General features: G+C 36.4%; 1 protein-coding gene across 13 annotated transcripts in view; it reads left to right on the forward strand.

Annotated features, from left to right (window-relative positions):
- Rbp6 (RNA-binding protein 6) overlaps positions 1-20,081 on the forward strand; it is a 1,109,038-nt gene that overhangs the window by 998,530 nt on the left and 90,427 nt on the right. For all 13 annotated transcript variants that reach the window (XM_074128249.1, XM_074128251.1, XM_074128246.1 and 10 more), the window contains one exon: positions 10,561-10,643. In XM_074128249.1, the coding sequence (XP_073984350.1) occupies positions 10,561-10,643 (83 nt within the window). The remainder of the gene's footprint in view (positions 1-10,560; positions 10,644-20,081) is intronic.

Below are 20,081 nucleotides of genomic sequence, written 5' to 3' on the forward strand. Positions count from 1 at the left end.
GAAAGTTGACAGAGTCACGTGACACGTAATAATTACATGTCAACTGAGCCCTATATACCTTGCGCTGCCTTCCTAGGGCTGCCTTGCCCTTCATGCTTCTTGGTACGAGGATATAATTTCTTTCATACTTTTTTCTTTTTATTGTAGGAAGATAATTTTTGGGTCGGCCCTTTGTCCTAATTTTTTCTCTCTCTCTATTTTCAATTTTATGCTGCAGGGAGAGGAGTTTTATTGACACGATGGGCAGATCAGTCGCAAATAGGTTTGATTAACGTTGATGGAGAGTCGTTCTGATTAATGGCTACTTAAAGTAGGGCTTTTTTTAACAAATCCCAACCTTTAAAACAACTTTAAAATGGATACTTGTTAGTGAAGTAAGGTTTTAGTACAGCGGCTTATTTAGGCTGCCTGTTGTTTATAAGGGCCTGGCCTATTGTGAAAGAGTTCCGCATTTATTGCAAAGGAAGAAAACAACCTGTGGCACTTCGATTTCAGATGCTCGCTGCGATTCGTTGTGAAAATTAACATCGTAGGTTGCTGAAAAATGGCCTTTTCCTATTGGTGGGCCAGTTTTTCCCTTCTGCTTAACTTCGATACAACTCACTTTTTTAACAGGAGTAGGACACTGTAGAAACTTAAGTCTACTTTCTCCCCACCAAAGCCTTGTGAGCTCAAAGGAATTCCCTTCAAATAAAGATAATCCAAAAAATAATCCATAACCAGAGAGGGCTGTAGAGAGGTTGTAACATCATCTCAACACCCCACCATGCTCTTTAGGAAGTCCCAGTAAGTGCGGAGAGAAATCAGGGATAACCACTCTTAAGGATGTCCCCCCTTCCCAAATGACTACTGCAGATTTTCTGAGGATATCTTTTTTTGGCTTCCGGCCCCCAAATTAAGAAAACCTGCCACTCTTTGAAGCAGTTCTAGGAAGAGCTGAGAGCCTGCAGTTCGGGGATAATCACTCGCTGATGCCAGCTCAACGCTCCTCCAGATATTTCAGGACGTGGCTTCTTTTTTTTTTTTTGTCAAGGAGAAAAAGGTGAAAGTTTTTGTTATCCAGAAGTCCTGATTCTGGTTTCTGTTAGCAGTTATCCGGAGAACACGCGACAGGTTCTTGTCCCTCAAGTGCATACTTTTCAAATATTAGATTCCACGAGTATTCAAGGAATTACACGATTTTAAAATGCAATTTCCAGTAAGCTTCCGAAGTTTATACGGAAATTTATCAATTACACTTATACTACTACAATTACACTATACTTATGTACAGAGTTTTATTTTTTATTGCTTTTTTGAACAATTTTTACTACCAAAGACATACTTAAAACATCACAAAAACAGTCACACTCACTAAAAATATTGTTAAGTTCAAATGTTATTTTTTATAAAACAAAAAACAAAAAAAATGCTCCGAACAGAAATAGACTGAGAGAGTTGTGTGTTAAGACTTAGCAGCGCTTTTTAAAACAAGTCTAGTGCGTACCTAGTTTATTGTAGGTACTTTACAAAATCGGTAAGTCCACTGGCTGAAGTTGGGGGAATCTCTCTAATGGGGGGACCCGCACAGTGGTCAGTTGTGTGTTAATGGAAGGGACTAGCTTTATCCTGCCGCACAGTGGAGATTGTCTGTCTATTGATAGAAGTTAGCCGGCCTAACATATGGGACTTTTGGACGAAGAAGTTTGTTTTTGTGCTTAGAGATTGTGATAGTCCGATAGATTTGTTTGATAAGTAGCTGTGTACAGTAAAAGTTCATTCAATGGTACACTCTACTTTAATAATAAATAATATTCTCGAGGTTTCTGGACTATATGTTTTTCAAAATCACAACTAAATTTCCTTAACACTAAAGTATGCTCAAAATTTTCATATTTTCTCCTAATAGTTGATTAAGAGGAGATGTATATAAAAAAAAATTCAATTAGAACTTCGAGAATTTGAAGAAAGAGAAAGATATTTTTAAAAAAATGTTCTCCAGGAATTATTTTTAAGTTACTTTTATCGTCTCGCCAAATGGCTTCTAGAATACATTTTTAATCTTGTTACCTGATTATTTTTCTTAACTTTTTCCACCCATTTTCTACCATACACCTTGTAATCTTCTATTTTTAAGGCGTCTGGATTGCTTTCTACAATCAAATTATGTTGCATCTTGTATTTTGTACTTCTTCTTTTTTTTTGTTCTATTTTTGTTCTTCTTTTTCTTATTCCTCAAGAGAATGAAGAAAGTTTGTTGCTGTCTCTCTCTCTCTCTCAGTTTACAGTTTTATGTAGTAAAAGCCAACTATGTAACTAGGCTTTTGAGAAAATAATCAAAAAAATAAAACTATTGTCTTGAATAGTTTTATCTACATATTCTGTAGACAATCTTTTCTTGGTTGTTTGGTACACGTGTTTAGCAACGAATAACCATCTGGTCTTGCCTTCTCATCAGCAACACTCCAAAGAACCACCCGTCTTTGTCGTCTTTGGAATTTCATAAAGCAACTACTTCTTTCTCCACCATTCTGTTGTGTTCTACGCTCGTTCTTCTTCGAGTCCAAGTTCCGTTTTTCTTTTAACTTATCCAGCTTCTAGTTTTCCCTTTACACTTGTTCTCCACTCACACATCCATGTTCTTCCAACTAATACTACTAACGGGTGTCATTGTTGCCAGAGAATTTTCTTTTATACACAACCAATTGCTGCTTTATTTCATTATTATCTTACTTTGAATGGTTTTATTAAGAAAACTAGAACTGAAATGAAATAAGTTTTTCTTCTGGAGTTATCTTCATCAAGACCACTTTACTTACTCTGCTGTATTTTCAGAACATACTGTAATCTTGTTGATTATTCAGTACTGGAAATACATGCCCGTAAAATGATTTTTCCCTTAAATGCAAATATAGAACGCTTCAGTTTTGGTTAAAACCTGTTACACCTGTAATACTCAGTATTGGAATCCATTTTTAATTTTTGTCAGGATTTTCTTTAAGTCGGGTACAATAATTAAAACTTATTGTAATAATTAAGAGTTGCCCGTCACCTCTAGTTTCAGAATATGTCATTTGATTTTTAGACTCCTGCCCGCGTACGCGGCAGACCACTGTTCACTTCTATTTTCATATACACAGTTTTAAAGAGTATAAAAAGTTACGAAAGAAACCGGAAACCGCAATTCAAGTAGCTTTAAAATTAAAGGTGCTAGGCCATTTCAAAATCTGGTATTTATTAATCATATTTCAATGTTTTAACTTGTTATCAAAGAGAAAGAAGAGCACGCGATAGGCCATTTTTATGTATTTTTTCATCCCCTTTCTTCCGAAAATATTACCAAGGCAGTAAAGCTAGTATTTTTCTTAATATCGGGAAATAAGTCGTTTTCCGAGTGATTTTCTAAGCAATAAGCAAATGTTAAGAGTTTTAGATGTTCTCAAGCATACACAAAATGGCTAAAAATTAATTTTACATCTGTTACAAACAAGAAGGTTTAATAAATATTTGGTAATTTTGGGAGAGTTGCGTTTAATTACCAAAAAAATTGGAAACCTCCTGCCACATATTGTAAGTGATCAATATCTTTCATGTAAAGGATCAAACTTATTCTTTAATCTATCAAATAACGCACTTTAGGCAACATGTACTGTGCCTTGAAAGGTGCCTCCTCTGGCTTGCAAGCCAGGTTAGGCCAGGAGGTTATCAACTGCTCTCTGTATCTGTGGAGGCACCTTTGAAGGCCCAGTGCATCAGGAGCCGTCTTAAATTGAACACCCTATGTTATATAGTATAATGGTTGATTAAGTGAGTTCGCTAAAGTATTCAGTTTGTTGAAAAAACCGCTTATCCGGAAATATGGATCTTACGTTCAACTTCCGTTCTATGCGATCGTGAAGCGATTGATACAGATTCAGTTAATTTCATGGCGTTTGTCTGAATTACTTTTCTTGAAAGCGAAATTTTCTTGAAAAGGATTTTGGAACGTCTTCCTTAACTCCAGAAGACCCTGTATTTATAAAGGAAGCTAACATTAAGTAAACTAAATTTTAACTTTAGTATTTTTAGGCATGTTTAAAGTAAGATTTCTGTTGGACAAGTACAAAGTAAATATAATAATTGTTTTTTTTTTTTTTTTTTTGTTAAAGTCGTTTGGTATATTAGCCATTAACTGGTGCGATATAGAGAGCTCAGTAGTGCTTAAAACGGAGGGAGATGATAACAGAGGGTTTTAGAGGGGGGGTGAATTGAGGAAGTGTGTCTGTGAATGCCTTGTGAGCGGAAGTGAGTGAAACAGAGATAAGAAGTAATTCTCTCTTTATTCTTTTTCTTCCGTCTTAGCCTGTGTGTGTGTATGGGAAGTCTATCTCTTCTAGCTCTTCTACATTAAATGGCCGAAGAGAGAGAGAGACTCCTGTAGGAGATGAAAGAGTGTGGAAGCGAGAGAACACCAAAGATACTCTCCAACTTGTGCGAGCGAGAAAGGAGGAGGAGAGGGAGTACACACAACTTTGTTTGTGATCTCCTTAACTTAGTGATTACGCTGAGCAAATGGTCAGTTAGCCAAAGTTCTCGCTAACCTCGCCCCCTTGTCTCCCGGATATTCTAGAAGCACTTCGTACTTCTTCTTCTTGCCAGCTTTAGACCTAAACTACCACCCCTGGATTTTCCTCATCCTGTATTCTTCAATAAGAAGGAGGGGTGGAGAACCATCCCTCTGCCATCTTTCCAGGACCGTTCTTGCTACAATCCTGCTGACGTTATTCTCTTCTGAAGTTCATTTCTACCGTTCCAGACCTTGCTCAGGTTTTTTTTTCTAACCCACTTCCTCTTCTTCTTCAGTGTTTTTACTTCCTGTTCTCCCCCCCCCCAAAATAAGATCATGCCTCTTTATTCCTAACTAAGGAACAGAACAAACAATTCTGTTTTCTTCATTTTTTTTTTAAATTTTAAGAAGTCTTCATTATTTTCAAGAATGCACCAAATTTAGTTAATTCGTTATTATTATTATATTATTATTACTGGGTTCGATTCCCGGTCTTAGGCTTTGGATTTTATTTAATAGTTAATAAAAGAAATTTACAGTAAAGTTGGTTGTTGAATGTGAAGCCCGCATGAAAAAATTGGCAATTACTTTACTTTTTTTTTTTTACATCTGCTTTTTCCAATGGTTTTTACTTCTTGTTCTTCAAAATAGATCGACCAAGATTGTACAATCTAGCATTGCCCTTATGATTAACTATCAAATGCAGAAACAGCAGAATTCCAGTGAAATTAGGAGACTATTTTCACTTTTTCCAATGATTTTTACTTCTTGTTTTTCAAAATAGATCGACCAAGATTGTACAATCTAGCATTGCCCTCAATATTAACCATCTAATGCAGAACAGCAAAAATCCAGTGAAATTAGGAGACTATTTTCACTTTTTCCAATGATTTTTACTTCTTGTTTTTCAAAATACATCGACCAAGATTGTACAATCTAGCATTGCCCTCAATATTAACCATCTAATGCAGAAACAGCAGCATTCCAGTGAAATTAGGAGACTATTTCTACTTTTTCCACTAGTTTTTACTTCTTGTTTTCAAAATAGATCGACCCAAGATCTACAATCTAGCATTGCCCTTAATATTAACTACCTAATGCAAAAACAGCAGAAATCAAGTGAAATTAGGAGACTATTTCCACATTTTCTAATTGTTTTTACTTCTTGTTTTTCAAAATAGATCGACCAAGATTGTACAATCATGTAGACAAGAGAGAAGATAGTAGTAATTTAGGATTTAGGAATCCTTTATATTTTAGTTGGGATGAAAAAGGGAATCTGGAGACATCCTTAGAAAAGAACGCTGCCGTTTAAATAGGAGAGTGGTGGAGGTACTAAATGGGAAGATCGAAAACACTTGCCCTGGATAAAGAAGAGGAAGTGACGCCTTCGTCCACCGACACCTAATTGGTAGTTGGACGTTAGGCCCCGCCTGAAAAAATAGGCGATTACTTTACTTTACTTCATAAGAGCTGGAAGCGTCTACAGCAAACATTTAACTAAAGAAAAGAGAGAGTAATTAGCATTTTGTTTGATAAATAGAATAAGTGCAGAGAAAATACGAGAAACGGAGAAAATGTTCTGGAAATTCTAAAACAATTAAAAGAAAAACTATTTAGTAAAATTGCAATTTAGTTTTAATTAATTTTCTGTGATATTCCAAATAACCCTTGAGAAATCGCTTTCGTGATACGGCCCATCCGGATTATGGAGTTCGGCTAAAACCTGATAACGTCGATGGCTTAAATATCTTCCATACAGACTCACTTCTTACTACAACTTTTCTAGAGGGACTTTTTAATTTTTTTTTTCGTGACTCATCAACCTACCGGAACTTGTTTAAAGAACTTCCTTTTTTGTAAACAGGAAGATTTAGAAAACATGGCCGCGATACTTGCTGGGCTTAACGTCCAAATTGGTGTCATAGACGAGGCGATTTTTTTTTTTTTTTTCTAACTAATATAAAGTGGCTGTACGCAGGAGTCGTTACTTAGGATCTGCCATCTTACTAACCCACTCTGCGTAACCACTACTCCAATGCTAGCCTCGAAAGATAGATAGAAAATAATGCAAATGAAATTATTTAAGATTTAACAAAAACTAATAATTTGAATTAGACGGATGTTTAGCCCAATCTTGTAAGGTTTGGAACTGTATGTCAGGAGATGTGTGCAGTATAGTTGATCCTTAATATAACATGTTGTGTGGTTTCTTCCTCTTTTAATTGAGAAGTCATTGCACACACTTGGAGGACAGAGTAAGACAGAATGGTAGACACAGATATATTGTATATCGATAAGAGATGAAGTAGAGGATTTAGAAGTTTTATAACAGAAGTAATAGGAGGTAAGCATTTGGAAGAGTAGAATAAAGGAACAGTAGACAGACAAGGTGCTCTAATTGGCCAGGCCTTTCTATATTATATATTGTAGTACAGATGGTATGAAGAGAAAGACGACAGAAGAGGATATGTGACATGAGACTTCTCTCCTATCGAGGAGGATATAGTCTCTGCCCCCTTACCTACCCTATGTGAAGCGGATGGAGGATATAGTGCACAATCAGAGTATATACTCGTATACCTCTTCACCTTATCTTCTTGCTGTCCTTTATCTTCTTATGGATCAAGATATCACTTTCTTCACTTCCAATATTGTTCAGGCCTTTAATTGCCCGCCCTTAACCGAGTTTGTGAAGGATGACGTGTGGCCACACGCCCCCACTGTATGACATCAACATTGTTAAGGGATTATATTTCATTATTTGTTCTTTGTAAAAAGCTTCTTCTTTTTTGCAAGAAGAAAGTTTGGTCCAGCCAGCATTGATTTTCTACCATCTTCTTTGCTGCTTGGTTTAAGAAGAAGTTTTGCTGAGATTTTTGTCGTTAGATATTTTTACTTCCTCTTATTTTATAAAAAAAAAAAAGGAAGTAGTTTAAATTAAAGACCGAATTTTAGAATTTTTTTTTTTCTTTTTTGCAGTTTTCACAATTCTCAAATTATTCATAATGAAGCAATTAATTATAATGGTCTGCTTCTCATAACCATTACTCTAAACCAGTGGTTCTCAACCTCTCTAATGCCGTGACCCCTTAATACAGTTCCTCATGTTGCGGTGACCCTAAACGAAAAAATAATTTTGGTGGCTACTTCATAGCAATTTAATTTTGCTACAGTTATGATTCGGAATGTAAATACCTGATATGCATTATGGTATTCTCATTGCTACAAATCAAACATAATTTAAACATAGTGATTAATCAAAAAAACAATAATTATATATTGAGAAATATTTATTACTAATTCCAATAAATAACATTAACGGCCTGCGTTGCAGCTGAATAGCGCTGCTGCAATCGGTAGCGCGGCTTCTCAGCGGCTAAAGCCATCAGGAAATATGTATTTTCCGATGGCTTTAGCCGACCCCTGCGTTTTGGTCGTTCGACCCCCGCCGGGGTCGCGATCCACAGGTTGAGAACCGCTACTCTAAATGCATTTGGCGGTTTACGGTTGATCGTTTATTTCCAAAGACGTTGTGCTAAACTAAGTATCAATTATTTTTTGCGATATTCCCTTTTTGGGCAAGTTAATAGTATCATTATGCACTCACTATTTCGTACTCAAAAGTCCCTTTTTTTTGTTTATTCCAATTGAAAAAAGAAAATCTGCCGGATTTCAACACTTCCTGTTAGCAGAGGTAAGAGGAAGTAAAGAAGAGGGAGAAGAAGAGAAAATGTTAAAAAAACGCAATCATTTATTCAAATTAGAAAAAAATTAAAAAAATAGAATAAGAGGGAAATAACATATATTTAAGGTTAAAAGTTGCGGAGGGATTATAAAGGTTAAATTAAAGAGATTAAATAAAGGTATTTTATTTAGAGGGATAACGGCAAGGAAGACAGTTTCTCCTTTAATGCCATTTAATCTATGAGTTTTGGAAGGTTTTAGAGGAGAGGCAATGGGTCAGGACGTTAATATGTAGCAAGGGATGTCCGCTGAGGTGAAACCAACCAAGGAGTTATCTTGCGCAGCCTCTCTGGAGCTCCTCCCGACCAATGTACCCAGCAGCATTAACAAGGAGCGACGGTGAGAGAGAGAGACAGTGAGTAAAGTTTGTGTTAGAAGCACAAAGTTTTGATCTCAAGTTATGTATGTACATTTTGGCTTAGCCGAGGCTGAACAGAGAGGAGCAAAGCAAGAGCAAGTAACCAGGACAAGCAAGGGGGTAGAAAGGATTGCTTGGCGTTTCGCAAGGGGTTTTCCTGACAGACACCAAGTAATCTTACCCATCATCATTTTACATTATCTTTTTTTACTTCTTAGGTTTTTCTAGAACACGTAGGCTGTGCACCACCTTAATCTAATCATCTAAGTTCATGGAATTTTCTTCGCTGTTAACTGTTTGGAAAAAAAAACAAACCAAAATGGTGTGAAAGAGGCACAAACTCAAGAAAGAAATGCTTTGAAACCAATTACAAGAATAAGAAGGTGCCAATGAATGGATTCCAAATCCAGTTCTTCAGGATATGGAAAGTTATTTAAAGAAGAAATAAAACAGAGAACATTTTAGTGTACATAAATAATTCATGCTTGATACGCTCAGCATGAATGTATCATGGGTATCCATGAACTTAAAGCTAAAGATGTTTTGAGTCTAGTTTTCATTGAATTTGGATAAAACATTATCGAAATCTAGCACGCTAACCACTAAGCTGATCCCTTTCCTTCCACAGGATCATTTCCCTCCTTTACTATATGATATCTAAGGCTAAATTAATTTTATTAAAACAATACAGAACACAATTACTTGACTTAATCAAATTTTTACTGAGCTAACAAAAAACAAAGAGAAAGATAAATTTTAATAATTAATTGGGGAAAACTGTTATCCATCTGGAAAATTAGTTTTTCCTCACAATTCGCGAAAGTTTTTAAAGCGATTTTCCTCTCGTTTCCTTTTTTTTTGTAGTAATTATCTACTCCAATTAGCTTTGGAAAATTTATGCTGAGATTTAAAATTGAATTTTAATACAATAACGTTTTCATTAAAGATTTTAGAATTGTTTGTTGCTTTTTACTTTTTAATTTGTAAATAAATTAATTGTATTTACATTATTATACTGTTTTATTATTAATATTAAGAGAAAAGTCGTCTGGGGAAAACATTTCTGGACGTTTTCAATACGATCCTGGAACAGTTTTTATTTATTTTTGTCGGAGATATCGATGTTTGTGGTGATAAACGCCTACTGAATTTGTTATTGCCTTATACTAAAGCCACTAGAACGAGGATGGTACTTATCCTGAAACTGTTATTGAGATTGAACGGTAATCACCATCTATCGTACATTTTAATTCGAGGTCCGGTGTCGGAGGACTTTCTTCGGTTTCTTTGAAATCGACAAAGCCTAATTCAGATTCTTTAAAATGTCTTCCGTGTCATGCTATAAAATAACCCAAGTTTTTCTAATTAGATTAGAGATTAGAGTGACAGAGATAGAAGGATAAGCACCACAAACTTGATGATATTCTAGAAACTGCTTTCGAAAACTTCTTGAAGTTTGGATAATTTAACATATCGTTGAAGAACAACTGGGTTTCTCAGACTGCTTAAACCAATTCATATTGACAGTGGTGAGCGTCTGTTGTAAATATAAAATACGAATACTCCAAAAAAGAAAAGAAAATAAAAATAAACAAAAAGAATTTAATAACCACAGAAAAATAAAAAGATAGGTCGCACAGCTCAGGACTTAAGTGATTAGATAACAAATAGATCAGCCAAACGATTATCAGATTACAGATAACTAATAGTAAAAAACATATTACCATCAATAAAAATAGATCAGTTAACTTTATATTAACCACTATTAATGTTACATCAAACACAGTACAACATACCTGCGATAGAAATACTTTAAAGAATGGATATAATTTGACACAACAATTTTTGTCTAACCAATCACAATATGTTCCTCCCTTTTGTGCTAATTTATAATTACACCAATTTTAATAAAATTTCTTTATGTTCACAGGCTTTGGTTTCGTTACGTTCCAGTGTGAAGACGTAGTTGACAAAGTATGCGAGATTCACTTCCATGAAATTAACAACAAAATGGTGAGTTAAAAGTGAAAGAGATATCCTTATTTTTAATAATAAGTCGTACAAAAAACAACAAAAAGGGGGGTGAACTGATGCATAAATATCCCTTAAGACCTACGACCTTTGACATTTTCCGGATAGTACCTTTAAACCCTTGTGACCCATTCTCTGCTCTAATCAACGGACAATAGAACACTCACAAATCCCCGCCTCTTGATACTGGCTGGTTATTTCCTGACAGGTTTTGATAATTTCTACCTCCCAAGTGTAATTATTTGAAAAGTAAATTCTCTTGTGTCGTGATACATTAGTGGTTCCCCAGCCTGTGGTGGCAAGAACTAAAATATGTGGTCCGCGAAACACTTAACATTTTTTAAAATAATAATATATTGATTTGACATGCGGCGCACGGTGAGTGCGGCGTCGAGCGAGCTTAGGGCGCCTAAAAACAAGTCCAGGAATCGATTAAAAGTAAATGATGGTGTGCGTGTCTCTTTAAACAATCTCATCAATCCCCAGGATTACCCATCTTGTTAAGAAAATGCAAGCTCAAAAAGCACATTAATATAATAACTGAAAACATAATCACAATGTTAATTGAAGTTTATTTTTAAAATCTAAAAGTAGTTTATTAGGATATTGAACCTTGTGGTCTCCCTGCTAACAACAAAAATATTAAAATGGTCCCTGGTCATAAAAAAAGGTTGGGAACCACTGCGATACATATATACAGTATATTTGAATAGATTACTTGATAAACAAACAAAAGAACTAATAGATACAAAATGTAAGGCACAAAAACCGGAAAAAAGAATAAATATAATTAAACAAAGATCGCATTATAATATAGAATTTTAGAGTAACTTAAGGCTGGCCATGTATTTCTCGTTTTTTTTGACGTTAATTCTAGTACCATCTTAGGCGCCAAGATAGCCGAGCTGAAATAGACGAGGCCGGCTATAGATAAGAATATAGATAGGTTTTGATTCCCGATTTTAGCCTAGGATTTCATTTAATAGTTCATATGCGAATTTAATAGTAAAGTGCGTCAACTAGTTGCCTTTGTTCACGATAACTAATTTATTAGTTGGGTGTAAAGTTCACTTGGAAAATTGAGCGTTTTACTTTTACTTGACCTGAACCATCTTACGAAAAGAATGTGTAATAAGTTTAGGCCAAATTAACAGATCAAAAGGTAACAAACACGCTGTGAAGGAAAGGTAGAAATCAATTAAAGCTAATTAATTTTTGAATCCCTAAGGAAGATTGAATTTTAGGGTAATCTCCTTGTAGCCAGCTTGCCGTTAGCATGACTTAAAACCAATATACCCGTATACGAGGGTCGTTTGAAAAGTCCGTGCAAAGTCAGAGAGATAGCACCACTGGCGCGTATCGAGGTTATGTTAAGTTAGTAGCATCTCTTGGAAGAACACACACCAAGTCTCAGCCAGATCGGTCTATTTCTTTGTGTTTGGCATTCGTTTGAATCGAGGAAGTCGAGTGATTTTCAAAAAATGGACGAAAAAGAATTTCGTGTGTTGATTAAACACTACTTTATGAAAGGCAAAACGCCTCAGGAGACTAATGAGAAGCTTGATAAACATTATGGTGACTCTGCACCTTCGATTAGAACAGTTTATAAGTGGTTTCAAAATTTTCGGAGTGGCCATATGGGCACAAGTGACGCTGAACGTTCTGGACGCCCTGTTGAGCTTACTACTCCGGAAATCATTGATAAAATCCATGATATGGTGATGGATGACAGAAGAGTGAAGGTGCGTGAGATTGCTAGTGCTGTGGGCATCTCGAATGAACGGGTACATAATATTTTGCATCAACATTTGGACATGACAAAGCTATCCGCAAGATGGGTGCCGCGATTGCTCACGCTTGACCAAAAACGAAATCGTGTGAAGTGTTGCAAGGACGGTTTGCAGCTGTTCCAGAAGAATCCGCAGGACTTTAAGCGTCGTTTCGTCACTGTGGATGAAACATGGATACATCACTACACTCCTGAGACCAAAGAACAATCTAAACAATGGGTTACCAAGAGGGAATCTGCGCCAAAAAAGGCGAAGACCGTTCCTTCGGCCGGAATGATTATGGCGACTGTCTTTTGGGATTCGCAAGGAATAATCCTCATCGACTATCTGGAAAAGGGTAAAACTATTACAGGTGCATATTATTCATCGTTATTGGACCGTTTGAAAACCGAGCTGCAAGAAAAACGCCCACGATTGGCCCACAAAAAAGTCCTTTTCCATCACGACAACGCACCAGCTCACACCTGACCAGTTGTGGTCGCAAAATTAATGGAAATAGGGTTCCAACTCGTTTCACATCCCCCCTATTCACCAGACTTGGCTCCCTCGGACTACTATTTGTTCCCCAATATGAAGAAATGGCTGGCGGGGAAAAGATTTTATTCAAACGAGGAGGTGATTGCAGAAACGAATGGCTATTTTTCAGACTTGGACAAATCCTATTATTCGGAAGGGATCAACAAACTAGAGCAGCGTTGGACGAAGTGTATAAGCCTAAAAGGAGACTATGTTGAAAAATAAAAAAGGTTTACCCCAAAAAATTAAGTAGTTTTTATTTTTGCACGGACTTTTCAAACGACCCTCGTAATATGATAAGAAGATATAGAAAAGAGAGCTAGAGATGAGGGAGACCATCAACCCATACACGGAATCCCATAGGAACCCCAAAATACTCATTAGTCGCCTCTTACGACAAGCAGAGTGGATGCTGTGGGTGTATTCTCAACCCCCACCCACAGGGATACCAGATGATTATTCAAAAAACTAAAACTAAAGACAACCTAACTGGCAACTTACAGAAACTAGTTCGATCTCTTTAAGATATCCATCATAGAACAGTTATTTATTGAGTCACCTCCCATAAATAAAGAAATATTAATTAAAACATTGGGGGGACAAAAAACTGGAGCCCACCAATTACCACAGAGTTAATATTTTCAGAAAACTAATTAAGGACAGGCTGGCTACATATAACAACAAATTCAAACATCGACTCGTTCCTGGCAGAGTTTTTATCTCATAGTTTTGTTCCGTATGATAATTAATTTGATGGAGAAATTAAATTTTCCTAAACAATTGCAGTGTGAGAAAGGATAGAAATAGTTACAAAAAACATTCTTTTTTTGGTATTTTTCAATTAACACTTTTACCAAAATGGCGCGCCAATAATGTTTTCAATTAAATGTAATACTCTCTAATTGGAGAAAAGCGTTATAGTATTAATTTTTACAAACACAATATAAAACATGAAAAAGAGAAAGAAAATATTCACTTTTTTGGTGTACAGAAAATACATTTTTCTGAGAACTCTTACGTAGTGGAAACTATTACAATGTGGAAGTAGTCTCGTAATTTCACTGGAATGCAGCTGTTTCTGCATTAGATAGTTAATATTATGGACAATGCTAGATTGTACATGTTGGGTCAATCTATTTTGAAGAATAAGAAGTAAAAACCATTGGAAAAAGTGGAAATCGTTACCAATTTCACTGGTTTTGCTGTCGTTTGTGCATTTGACAGTTAATATTAACGGCAATGCTAGACTGTACATGTTGGGTCGAACTATTTTGAAGAGTAAGGAGTAAATTCCATTCGAAAAAGTGGAAATCTTATCCTAATTTCACTAGAATGTAGCTATTTCTGCATTAGATAGTTAATATTAACGGCAATGCTAGATTGTACACGCGGGTTGATCAATTTTGAAGAACAAGAAGTAAAAACCAATAGAAAAGGTAGAAATAGTCTCCTAATTTCACCTTATTACTGCTGTTTCTGCATTAGATAGTTAATATTAAGGGCAATGCTAAGATTGTACATGTTGGGTCGATCTATTTTGAAGAATAAGAAGTAAAAACCATTGGAAAAAGTGGAAATCGTTACCAATTTCACTGGTTTTGCTGTCGTTTGTGCATTTGACAGTTAATATTAACGGCAATATAACTAGTTGGGTCTAACTATTTTGAAGAGTAAGGAGTAAATTCCGTTCGGAAAAGTGGAAATCTTATCCTAACTTCACTGGAATTCTGGTATTTCGATAATTGATAGTTAATATTAGGGCCAATGAAGTATTTTACTTGTAAGAGCGTATTTATTATTGAAAAGTCATTGCAGCAAAATACTTCAATGATGTCAATTGATGTAAAATTTGAATAAAGGGCTTATGCTTATTCGAACGTTTCTAAATGGCTGAAATTACGAGCTGCAGTATGAATGGAATGTTGGGTATTTCCTGTTTTTTTTTTTATCCTGTTGTAGTTCAGTCAACCCTTATACTTACCTTTTAAAATGAAAGTTTTTTTTCAGGTGATTTGTTGTGATAATATTGATTCTTTGGTATTTTATGATTTAATGACCAAATAAAATCAGTGAAAAAAGGTAGCACACTATGGTTATAGACCTATTTTTGAAGAGGATGATGATTAGAAATAGCCCCCTGGAATCATTCGGAGCTAGAATGGAGGGGGGGAGTATTGGAAGGTAAAGCCTTCCGGGATATATTCAATAGTAAAGCATTGATAGGCGTAACCATTGTCAGGTGGCAGTAGCCATATATAAGAGAAAAGGCCGTCCCTGCCACTCTATCGGAGTGCTGCAGTGGCTTGACATTTTGCGGATAATAGGAGCACAGTACTGGAGGACATAATGTTGCAAGTCTAGTGGGAATGGTAGGGCAACGGCAGGAAAAAAGGCAGGAGTAGCGCCTGAATGGACGAGCACTCTCTCTCGGCAATGTTGCGTCATATTATTGGGGTCAAAGGGGTGAACTCTCTCTCTCGTATCTCTCTTTTTACCTCTCCCTTTACTCTGTCCCTCAGCCTCCCTTAAACACAACCTTTGCCTTCTACCTTCGCCTTTCTCTCGTTCATCGATTCTTCTTCCAATACTCAGCAGAGTTATTGCAGCTGGTACAGATGCCTATTGTTGTTTTGTAATGTCAAGTTGGATGATGCCATTGCATTCTCTTCAGTCATTACTTATTGTCAATTTCCTGTATTTTAATAATCTTGTTTTACTTGTATAATGAGGCAAATTTAAACGCAAACCTCTGAAATGCTTTCGCGTACTCAATGAATTGTTTAAGGAATGGGGAACACCCTATTGAATATTACGATGATTATTTCCGCATTTGGTCAAATCTTAGGGTTAACACAATACCTGATGCCTTATTCCCCAAATAAATATCCTCATTGTAGGTGATATTCTAGGTATTACTAGAAATAAAAGTAGGTATTGTGTAGGACAGGGGTGTCAAACTCAATTAAATCACGGGCCATTTGGTGCAATAGGCGAGATTCACGCGGGCCACATCATTTACAAATTTGATTTGATAGGTATGATTTATAACATCAAAACAAGAGTGCTTTAGAAATCTAGACGAACTGGAAGACAATTCGATGAATTTCCCTTGTATTTCAGCTTTAATTTCCCGACTGAAGGCTACCCTTTCTGTTTATTTTAGCCCTGGCCATAAAAGTAGGTGACAAAGACAGAAAAAGTAGAAATCTAGACGAACTGGAAGCCAATTCGGTGATTTTCCCTTGTATTTTAACTTCTATTTCCCAAATGAAGGCTACCCTTTATGTTTATTTTAGCCCTGGCCATAAAAGTAGGTGACAGAGACAGAAAAAGTAGAAATCTATACGAACTGGAAGCCAATTCGGTGATTTTCCCTTGTATTTTACCTTCCATTTCCCAAATGAAGGCTACCCTTTCTGTTTATTTTAGCCCTGGCCATAAAAGTAGGTGACAGAGACAGAAAAAGTAGAAATCTATACGAACTGGAAGCCAATTCGGTGATTTTCCCTTGTATTTTACCTTCCATTTCCCAAATGAAGGCTACCCTTTCTGTTTATTTTAGCCCTGGCCATAAAAGTAGGTGACAAAGACAGAAAAAGTAGAAATCTATACGAACTGGAAGCCAATTCGGTGATTTTCCCTTGTATTTTACCTTCTATTTCCCAAATGAAGGCTACCCTTTCTGTTTATTTTAGCCCTGGCCATAAAAGTAGGTGACAAAGACAGAAAAAGTAGAAATCTAAACGAACTGGAAGCCAATTCGGTGATTTTCCCTTGTATTTTACCGTTCCATTTCCCAAATGAAGGCTACCCTTTCTGTTTATTTTAGCCCTGGTTATAAAAGTAGGTGACAAAGACAGAAAAAGTAGAAATCTATACGAACTGGAAGCCAATTCGATGATTTTCCCTTGTATTTTACCGTTCCATTTCCCAAATGAAGGCTACCCTTTCTGTTTATTTTAGCCCTGGCCATAAAAGTAGGTGACAGAGAAAGAAAAGTAGAAATCTAGACGAACTGGAAGCCAATTCGGTGATTTTTACCTTTTATTTTCCAAATGAAGGCTGTCCTTCATATTTATTTTAGCCTTGACCATAAAAGTAGGTGACGAAAGACAGAAAAGTAGAAATGTAGACATGGGTCGTCAAACTCATTTAAAAGACGAGCAATTAGGTGCAACAAGCAAGATTCACGCTGGCCACATCAAAATTACAAATTTAATTTGATCGGGTACGATTCATAACAGCCCAATCCGGAGTGCTCTTTTTAACCTTTTCGCTAATGGGATCTGTTTACATTACGAGACTACTGAGATTGGCAGACGCGTCCAAACGTCACCAAACTGAGACAGCGCGTTTATACACTCCCACAGACTCGCAGAAAAGGCACTGGGTCACGTGCAGACTCGTCTTCAGTAGCTAAAGGGTTAACAAGGAATTGGTGTATATGGTATTGCCTCAATTTACCGAAACGTTTTGTATGAAGAAATCAAACATTTGTTTTTGATTTTATTGACCCGCACCTCAATATTCCTCAAAAATCATTAGCAATGGAGTTACACATTCTAGTTGTTCTTATCATTTACATTAAGTAGAGCCATTATCGAGTCCTGACACCACGCTACTAGGTGTTGGAATACGACTTAAAATAACCTTGTATTCTTCAGAATAAGTGCTTCGAGAAAGGCACTGTCTCAAGCTTGTAAAGTTATCCCTAAATTGAGAAATTGGAGACCATTAATGAAAGTTATTTTTATAACAAAAAACGATAAATAAATAAAATGTAATTTGTACATAAATCGTTTTATAAAACACATGTTATCTTCTGCGCTATTTTATAAAGTATGTATTTACAAAGATTCTTCTATTGTTGTTTGTCTATTGGCTTATATATGAATGATCCTAATAAATTTCTGATTTCTCTAGAAATACTCGTGAGAGGGAAGAAGTGGAAGAGCAAAGAATACAGCCGAGTTATTGTGTGTAACTGCAATCTCTCTTTTCTCTCCTCCCCGCTGGATATGTGTTGGGTATTTCCTACGCGTTCCCTTTGGCTGCTCAGCCGTTCTAGGGTTTAAAGATATTATTCTATGCGTGTGTGTATTTGTGAGGGGATAACTGGGCTACATGAACAAAACGAGCCTCATGAAGGGAGCGAACGATTCCCTAGGAACCTTTGGGCGTGCCATTGGGGCTATAAAACGCCGTTCCTCGTTTCTCATTCCCTTATTATAAACCCCCCCCCCCCACACTCTCCATATTTCTTCCCCTCAGTTTGCCTCATTGTTAGGGCGAAATGTGTTAGCACAGCCTAGGCTACCACGCTTTAGATATCCCAGTACCCCAATATTTATACAGACACACCGTGCAAACTTCATTCTTCGTGCGCCAATCCCCTTGTTTCTCCTGCCCGTTCCTAGTATTCCCAGGCTGGAGCGTGTATAGCCTAGTAGCACCATCCAACAGCACCATCTCCCCCCCGTATCCTAAACAAAGTCTACCATAGCTACATCTAGTTACTCACTCACTTATCCTTGTGTAATTGCTGTCGAAGTACCGCTCTAGATCGCATGGGATAAATTCCCTATCTGTCAGTTTGTGAATCACTTGTCTTGTTTGGTTGTTAAAATAGCTTTACCCTGTTAATATATTTATTACTTTAAATAAAATGCTCTCCTTGTTTTCTTTTCTGGAAAAGCGTTGGGAAAATTAGAATAGAGGAATTTAGATGAACACCACCAGCATGCCGTTTCCTGTCTATCCTGATTTTGGCAATAACTCCTGTCTCTTCTTTGTACGTCTTCTTCTTTTGAACTACTTTATTCACGCCTATTTCCTACTTTTTCTCTCTCTGTCCATTCTGGTCCCGGCTAAGTGAACATAAATCACCAGCACCAATTTCATTTACATTTCAATACATAAAAGGATGAATTCACAATCATCTTATACCGTGGCCTACCCACTTTAAGTACCTAGTCCTAACTTTGGACTACAAACTGACTTTCAATACGCACGTACTGGACAAAGTAAACTCTGGCAAACTGGACTAGACGACTATTATTTCCTCTACTCTCACGTGACTCTAAAATGACTGTGACCAACAAACTCCTCCTTGACAAAGTGATCATTAGGCCGATGTTGCTCTACGCCAGTTCCGCCTGGAGCCTGACTTGTAGTAAGTAACATCAAGAAACTCCAGAACAACACAGAACAAATTTCTGAGACTCGCAACAGACTCTCCACGACGCACTAGAATTGACTCACTCCACGGAGACTGGTACACTCCTATATCCAAAATCGTCTGCTGAAACTCCTTTCCAACCTAGACTCTCATCCTAACCCACTCTGCCATGTCATAGCCTCCTCCTACAGATCCTTCTATTCCATACCAGCTCAAAAGACATCCTTCTCTAACTTTCTACACTATCTGCAGGTTTTTTTTTCTTCCTTTTTCCCTGCATTCTGTATCCTACATATCTTAATCTTTCTACTATCGCTTGTTATGAAAGTTACAATGTTTTGTATATTGACACTTCGTGTATTTATTATAATAAAGATTTATTCTAGGGTGAATTCATAAAACTTTATAGGAACAGTTTTCCAAAATTGGGGGTTTTAGTGTTGAACTCAATATGCTCCTATTTAAAATATAATTTCTTTATTTTCTTTTATCCGCCCCAAAGAGAAAATATATTGATACCCAAATGAAATTTCCTTATTTTTTTTTTAGTTCTCTTTGAATAAGAAAAATAAAATCGAGAAAAATCGATCGCATTATTTGCTACACAATAAAAACTATCTATGTATTACTCTACAATCGGAAAATTTATGGTCCTTGAAATAGAAAATTTCAAGGAAAAAAGAATTAACAGAGTTATTGAAGATGGTCTATAGGGAAAATCATTCTTAACAACTTAGAAATTTCCACTGGCTCTGCTGAGAGTTATAATAGAAAAACTTTGAAATTCTCTTGGGTGTAGAAAACTCGCCACTTTTCACCATTTATTGTAACCTCTTTAATCTGAGTTGATATATTTTTTTCCCCAACTATCTTTTGGAAAACAGAAGAAATAAGAAGGGTGGAAATAGCTTTTTTTGGGGGGGGGGGGGAATCTAT

The sequence above is a fragment of the Rhodnius prolixus genome, unplaced genomic scaffold, assembly GCF_049639745.1.
Source record: "Rhodnius prolixus isolate KJV_2025 unplaced genomic scaffold, Rpr scaffold_9, whole genome shotgun sequence".
NCBI lineage: Eukaryota > Metazoa > Arthropoda > Insecta > Hemiptera > Reduviidae > Rhodnius > Rhodnius prolixus.